Source organism: Triticum urartu, chromosome 1A (assembly GCF_056163025.1).
Source record: "Triticum urartu cultivar PI428250 chromosome 1A, HENAU_Tu73, whole genome shotgun sequence".
Classification (NCBI taxonomy): Eukaryota; Viridiplantae; Streptophyta; class Magnoliopsida; order Poales; family Poaceae; genus Triticum; species Triticum urartu.
The window spans coordinates 26,133,243-26,140,939 of NC_141873.1; the positions used below are offsets into that span (position 1 = coordinate 26,133,243).

The 7,697-nt window shown below is 47.6% G+C and overlaps 1 protein-coding gene across 1 annotated transcript; it reads right to left on the bottom strand.

Annotated features, from left to right (window-relative positions):
• Positions 1–308: 308 nt before the first annotated feature.
• LOC125532587 (uncharacterized) lies at positions 309–1,457 on the bottom strand. The gene is made up of 3 exons (XM_048696592.1): positions 900–1,457; positions 646–779; positions 309–474 (listed from the first exon to the last, which is right to left on the bottom strand). Exons 1-3 carry the CDS (start codon positions 1,455–1,457, stop codon positions 309–311), a joined length of 858 nt encoding a protein of 285 aa, XP_048552549.1.
• Between the last annotated feature and the right edge of the window lie 6,240 nt (positions 1,458–7,697).

The following is a 7,697-nucleotide window of genomic DNA, read 5'->3' on the forward strand; positions in this document are numbered from 1 at the left end:
TACACCCCTGTGACACAACGAAAAAGACACCAAACATCTCCCCCACACGCCTCCCCTCCATGACTCACATTGAGAAGAGCAATGTCACCGGTGTCCCACCATCGTTGCAAGCATTGCTCTGTCGTGATATATTGCCGTTGCCCGCCGTCAGCCCATCACATCAGTAGCATTGTGTGGATTGTCATGTCTTTCTGGTTCGTGTTTAGTAGGCCTTTGCCAATGTTGTCCACCAGGTGCTACCTTTGGAGTAGTTTTTGCTAACTAGTTTGCGCATCCATGTATAAAGGTTTTTGCTTGGTTGTTGTCTCTTAGAAATAATCGTATACGGCCTTCTTCTCAATTGGCTCCTCCGGCATTGGTTTGGCATTGTGTTTTGGCTTGTCTGGCTTTCGTTTAGCATTGTGCTTGTTGATAGTCTTGCTCTTCTTACTTGGCTTGTTGACAAGCACATTGATGACGTCCTCATTAGTAGTCCTGCTGAGTCGACAATGCTTACCGTTTGATACCTGAGCACTAGCGGCGTGCCCTTTAGTCACAGATGACGACCAGTGAGATACCATGAGTGATGGCGTGGCCATGTGCGGCTGCCCGAGCGCATGGCTATTGCTCGCCGCAATAGGGAAGTAAGGTTGATGATGCACCTACTGTGGCAAGTAGGGTTGATGGTGCGCCATCGCCATGTACTGCTGCTGCTGGAGTACATGGTCAATGCCCATTGGGGCTTCTTGCCTCACCACATCAGGGAGGAACTCTTGCCTAAAATACGGCACGTATGGCAGCTACTGGACCATTATAGGCATACTGTTATACATCAGCAATGCAGGAGGAAACTCTTGATGGTACGCCATGTATGGTTGTCGCTGATTGATCCTCGGCACATGCTCACGAGTTCTTCCCACCTTGTGGCGTGGCGCCACCACAGAACCAATTCCTTCTTCTAGAGTAGCGAGGCTCACCTTCTTGCCCTCCCTAACTTTCTCCATTTGATCTTCCTTTTTCTCTTGAACCCGAGACGCGTCTTCATCCTTGCTGTTTTCTTCATCCTTGTTAAGGATCTCCTCGTCCTCCTGGATGGACTCGGAGTCATGGGTTGCAGACACAGGGACGCCGGGGTGGGGCTGGTCGCCGTCAGGGGTTGCGGTAGGGTACACAGGCGTGCTTGGGTGGGGCTGTTCATCGTCGTGAGTAGAGGAGACGGACACGGGGACGGGGACGATGGGACGGGGCTGCTGCTGCATCTGGCGGAACCGGAGGGAGAAGGAGGCGTGGAGGGAGGAGACATGGGCATCGATATCCTCCCAGGTGAAGGGGAGCCGGGCATGGAGCGGCGCGCAGGCGACGAGGCGGTCGAAGGTCTCCCGCAGGCGCTGCTTCCTGCCGAGCAGCGCCGCGATGTCGGCCTCCAGGTCAGCCTTCGCCACCGGCGCCGCCGGCCCGGCCTGGCCAGCCTGCGACATCGCCACCATGGGAGAGGCAAGAGATTGGGCTGATCGATCGATGGAGGGTTTCCTCTGTTGTGACTCAGTTTTACAAAGGGAATATCGCTAGCAATACGAATCGGTGACGCATCCGTGTCCGAGTCGTAATAAGATGAGAAGAATTGGTGGCCGGCATCCAGCGGCAGACGCACGGACGAGGTGGGCAGGGAAGGAGGCGAGGCGCTCGGGAAAAGGCAAGGGAGAGTCAAGAGGAAGGGGAGGAGATAGGGCGACGTAGGGCTGGACACGAGCCGAGCCGAGCCGAGCTTGATCCGAGCCTGGCTTTGGCTCGCTCTGGAGTGGCTCGGCTCGGCTCGGCTCGCTCAGACAACGAGCCTACTTCAACCGGCTCGGCTCGCTTTGGCTATGGCTCGGCTCAGACCGAGCCGGCTCGTAAGCCAGTTTCTCCCAGAACCATTTAATAGTACAGACCTCTGTATATAGTGCATATACTTGATTTTTTGCGGCAATTAAACCTATATTTTGGAAAACAAACAGTTTATACTACTAAAAATGAACAATCCAGCAGTCTATTGTTTTAAAAAATGGTCATAGTAATGAAAAATAATGTTCTTATATGAATTCTTCTACAAAAATTGTAACAATGGAACACATATGAGAGAAAGATTTGGGCACCATTTCTATTGAATTTTGGACAGCACTTCAATTGAACTTTACACAAGAAAACATCAAATATTGACAGCCAAACAAGGAAATTTTGCATAGCATAACACTTCACTTTGACATAAAACTAAGAAAATGTTGACAGCCAAACAATGACTAGCGAAAACCACATAATACAAAGTTCATAGTTCATCACAAGTTCACAACAACATTGTTGAAAGTGCATGGTTCATCACAACATCATTCAAGGTCCATAGTTCATCACAACAGCGCACATAATTCAAAGTTCATCACAACAAAAGAAATGGCACGAGATGATCACGTTGACCTCAACAATCCACATGAGAAGATCATGTAGACATCCATCTTCAAAATTGCAAGAGCAACACCCACATGGTGAATATCTACATGCAACACAGATTTGTAAACTTGATATTCTCACTATGTCAAGATAGGAAAACTGAGACATGTAAAAACATTAGTTACCAATTGTTGTCACCCCCCACATCAACAATCTTGGTCAACTTGATATTCTCAACATCGTCCTCCTCATCTTCATCCCTCTCCTAATTATTTGTAAGTTAGCCACATACAAGAAATAGACAGAAATCATAGAAGAAAAAGATAGGAATCATACCACCACATTGAAGTCCTTGTGAGAACCTTTGATATAACTAGCACCGCACACCAAGGCTTCCACCATTTCTGGTTTCAAAGAACTTCCCCTTTTGCTTGTCCATTGCCCTTCCCGTTCCCCTTCTGCATCCCCGAGACCGGCAACTTTCTCTTCATAATGGAGTCCAACGTCCTCTCTTTCTCCTTCTCCTCCCCACTCGCCTTCCCCTTTTGCTTGTCCATTGTTGCGACGATAGGCGTCTGCACACATCAGCAAACAACAAAAAGTCAATCATCAACAACAGTAAACTAATTAGACATGGAGTCTATGTAATTTTCCAGCAAGTAGATTTTTTTTCAAGCTGCTATGCTACAGCAAGTAGATCATCAACTAGTTCATCAACAACAGAAAACTAATTACACATGGAATCAATGAAAATTTTGATCTATCCATCCATTCTGCACTACAACTCCATCCATCGATGATCCATCCATCTGTTGCTGCTACATCTAGCTGTACAGACTACAATACATCCATCCATGATCCACCCATCTAGCCCTACATCTACCTGGCTACGTCCATCGATCCATCCGTCCATCCATCCATCAGATGTGTACTAGTGCAGACAACTACGGCTAGGGTTTGGGAAGTTCGAACTACATGACTACATCCACGGATCCATCCATCCATTGATCCATCACATGCGTACTAAGTTCAGAGAGCTGCTGCTAGGGATTGGGATTTGGGAACGAAGGAAGTACCTGCTCCGGCTCGTCACGTTCCGCAAGAAACCAGGGGAGGCGCGTCCGTCTACGTCCGGTGTGGTGAGGAACGGTCGCGCCGCCCGTCGCCGTCGGTGCCGGGTTGGCGAGGAAGCGCGGAGTCGCTCGTCGCTGTCGATCCAGATTTGTGGCATGGCGAGAGAGAGGCAAGGCGGCGCAGAGCAGAGAAAGGGAGAGACGAGAGACTGGTTGTGGTTGCTCTGCCCTAATGCGCTAGCTATTGTGATCGATGGTGGAATTGGGCTGGGCCGCAAGCGAGCCACCGAGCTGGACCGGCCGAAACTCGGCTCGGCTCGGTCGCGAAACGGGCCTGTTTTCAGACCTCGGCCCGCTCGATAATCCTATCGAGCCGAGCTGTAATGGGCCGAGCTGGAGCGAGCTTCGGGCCGAGCCGAAAAGCTCGCTCGTACGTCCAGTCCTAGGGCGACGGGCACTGGCGGTCCCCGGCGGCGCGACCCGGGCGCTGCGTTAGGTTTAGGTCAAGGGTCAAGGGGCAGGCTGGGTGGGTAGATGTAGGCTGGCTAATGTGCCGGTGGACGTTTTTTTGGAAAACGTTGCAAGCCGGCAGATCGGCCGAACTTTCGGCTGGCTCGCTCGCCACGCTGGCTCCAACGCCCACGAAACAAACCCCAGCGTACGACATGTGTACGTGGTGGACCTCACACAACCGCCCCCACTCCTATCCTTATCCTCTTCCTGACCTTTCCATTTGGCTTTTCTTCAACCTCCAGCCACGGCATCCTCTGCTCTCCACAACCACGATTTTCTCTCCTCCATGCTGCTCATGAACCACCACAAGCTCCTCTCACTGGCGGCCATTGTTGTCGCAACCAGCTGCTGCTGGTGAACCAGCACGACCGGCGGTGAAGACGACGAGCTCTGATGCCGCAACTAGAGATTTTTATTGCTGGAACCAGACGGCAGAAAAGCTGCAACCACTTTTGGCATGTGCTGGAACCGGACGGTGATGAGTTCGTTTTTGCTGGAACTGGCAAAAAATTTGCTGGAACCGGCAAGATGTTTTGCTGCATGGGCACGTGAGAGTTCTTGCTATGACCGGCGGCGACAATGTGCTTTTGCTGGAAACATGGATAATTTTTGCTACAACTCGCATGTGTTTTTGCTACTGCCGGCAAATCAATAGATTATTTGTTTTGGCTGAGATTTTTTTTTGCAGGGGAACACGATGGTCTGAGCGGACGATGGCGTCGAGTGGAGTGGAGGCCGTGACGCGTGGAGATGTTGCAGCCACAATGGTTGCGAGCTGGAACTGGCCGGCGGGTGAGCTGCAGTCACCAATGTAAGAAGCATGGGGCGGCCGAGGGACGAGCGTGGTCGACACGGGTGGCTGGCGACCAGGAGCAGCAAAACGGCGGGCATGGGTGGCTTGGTGTCGCCGGCAAGCGTGGCTGGCAAGGGGGACGAATGTGGCGGCCGACGAACACGAAGGATTTCTTTTTGTTTCTAAATCACGCGCGTTGACAGAAGGGAGGAAGGAGAAGAACCCGGATCTGACGGTTGTAACAGGGCAAATCGGACAATATGGGCAGCGATCGGCCCAAATTTGGGCCGGCGCACCGGCGCCTATCGTTGCCCTGTTTTTTTACATAAGATAACTTTATTCCTCAAATAATAGTCGTATCATTTACAATTTGCAGAATAATAAAGCAAGTCGTTAGTGATATTCAGAAAGGCAACAACGGGAGATATGGTGCAATCATCACTGAGATTATAGCTAGATCTTCCTCATTTTTATGTAATTTCATGTTCGAAGGTAGAGCGGCAAATCATGGCACTGATAGATTAGCCAAGTTTGCTTATTCATTGGATCAAGGGAGGCACGTCTGGATGTCGGTCCCACATGATCCTTTTTGTATCCCACAAACTGTGGAATTTGAATGAATAAAGCTTAGTTTCCCTCAAAAAAAGAAGAATAAAGCCAGGGGCAATAGAATCTCAGAATTCAGACACACTAGATCTAAAACAGTGTTTTGCCAAACAATCGGCAATAAGATTAGCTTCCCTACATCATCGAACAAAAGCAATATTTGCAAAATCCATAGCCAGCAGGGTTGCTTCCATGTTGATCGGCACATCTGTGCCCATGTACGCATCAGGGTTGCAAACCACTTTGAGAGCCACCATACTATCAGATTCAATGGGGAACTTTGTGCATCCCATATTTGCAGCAAGAATCGGCCCATAACGGATTGCATTTATTTCTGCCGAGTCCACCGAAGAAACATGGGGCAAGGTCCAGGTCCCCCCTGCAATGAAGTTGTCATGATGATCTCTTGCCAGGCCCGTGTTAATGTTGTTCGATATAGTCTTGTTATTAGTGCTATAAATGTAGTGTAGCGACCAGACCTCAACCTGTCTGATCTCTGTGCATCAGTATCATCCCTGGATCAGTAATGCTGACACGCACAGTCCTTGAAGGATTTATAACAGAGTAGCAATCACACACTTATTATATCGAATGTCTCAAAAGAGAACTTACTACAATAAATATGGCTTAAAGCCATCTAACAACGGTAACAACGGAAGGCTTGGAAAATAAGCGAGTCCATCAACTCCAACGGCATCACTGAGTATAGAACCACGACCTAAAGGTACCTTACTCGTCGTCTGAAAAGTCTGCAACATGAACGTTGCAGCCCGAGAACGGGTCAGCACATGGAATATGCTGGCAATGTAACACATAGAGAGTAATGAAAGAATAAAGCCATACTACATGCATATATGGCTGGTGGAAAGCTCTATGGTTATAGTTTTTGCATAAAGCCAATTTTTCCCTACTGCAACGGAATAAATTTTATTTAACTATCATGGTGGTTGTTAAACATTGAGAAGATAGACATCCTCTCAATCCCAATTAAGCATCAACATTAAAACCCAACAAATTAATTAAAGTAACATGATGAGATTCACATGATAATCCAAGTACTAGATACTCAAGACGTCCATAACTGGGAACACGGCTAACCATGATTAGTTTATACACTCTGCAGAGGTTTGCGCACTTTTACCCACAAAACTCGATCTCCTCCGTTGGGATTCTCGTACTACATGATGTTTGAGAAACGGATGACCGAGACATAGTCTTTCAGAAGCGCTATCACCTTACGATCGGGTAGACAATACCAACCTGCATCCCCTACATCTGCTAGTCTACCACTGTAAGAATTCGCACGACTTACTCAACTATGCTAGAGCCCATAGGAGCTTGTGGCTGCACACGGAAGTTTCTAGTATGAATAATCTCATGATCCCTTTGTGCCTGGGTGGCGGTCCATAAAGAAAAATAGGCAATCGCTGGAATACCCGGTGCCTCAATCCACCCAGATGTGTGTTTAAGTTGCCACCTTAAATAAACCATTAATTTACAAATGTCACATCTGTCATGGATACACTCACCCAATCCACGTCTACTAGCATAGCATGGCAATATAAGCAAACGCGGAAATAACTCCCAAAAGTTTGATAATAAAACAGGAAATAGGTACTACCTCATCTACTTCCCAAAACCCACAATCTAATTAGATCATAATCATGAAATGTTTGAGGATTGATCTAATGCAATAAAAACTGGGTAGTAAAGAGATATGACCAAAGTGTTACTTGCCTTGCCGATGATCCGCGAAACCTAGAGATTCAAAGTAACAAGCGGCGCACTCCGGGTACTCTATCGCAAACAAACAAGCATACAATAAGTACTCATATAACGCACAGGTAAAACTCAAATAAGAGATCTAACCAGAAAGTTCAACTTAAGAACTCCGGTTTGCAAAAAGAATCAAATCGAACGAAGCAACGAAAGTCAAACGACAAAAGAAACAAACTTTGTTTACTAATCTGGACCTAAATCAAATTTTACAGAAGCAAAATCTTGTTTGAGTTGGTTAAACGGAAAGAGGGTTTCGTGACGAAACTCCAGGCGCTTGAATCGCCTGATTCCGAAAAACGAGCGAAAAATTATACTAGAACGAAAATCGAAAAATTCGAGAAAAAGAAAAACAACGAACAGATTAACAAACGAATGTTCATTTTCTAGAACTAAACGGTGAACGCGTCCGTTAAAACGAATGAACGAGCGAACGCTCGCTAAATAAACTAAACCGGAAGTAAACCGATCTAATTAAAAAACCGATCTAAAAAACTGAACGAAAACCAAACGGAAAACCGAACGGTTTTCTC

Bases quoted from the DNA above. Each gene is read 5' to 3' on its own strand.
- LOC125532587 (XM_048696592.1), bottom strand. From the start codon at position 1,457: ATGTCGCAGGCTGGCCAGGCCGGGCCGGCGGCGCCGGTGGCGAAGGCT. The intron at 780-899 runs GTGGGAAGAACT...ATGGTCCAGTAG, and splicing joins TGGTGGCGCCACGCCACAAG to CTGCCATACGTGCCGTATTT. The intron at 475-645 runs GTAGGTGCATCA...TCGACTCAGCAG, and splicing joins CATCAACCCTACTTGCCACA to GACTACTAATGAGGACGTCA.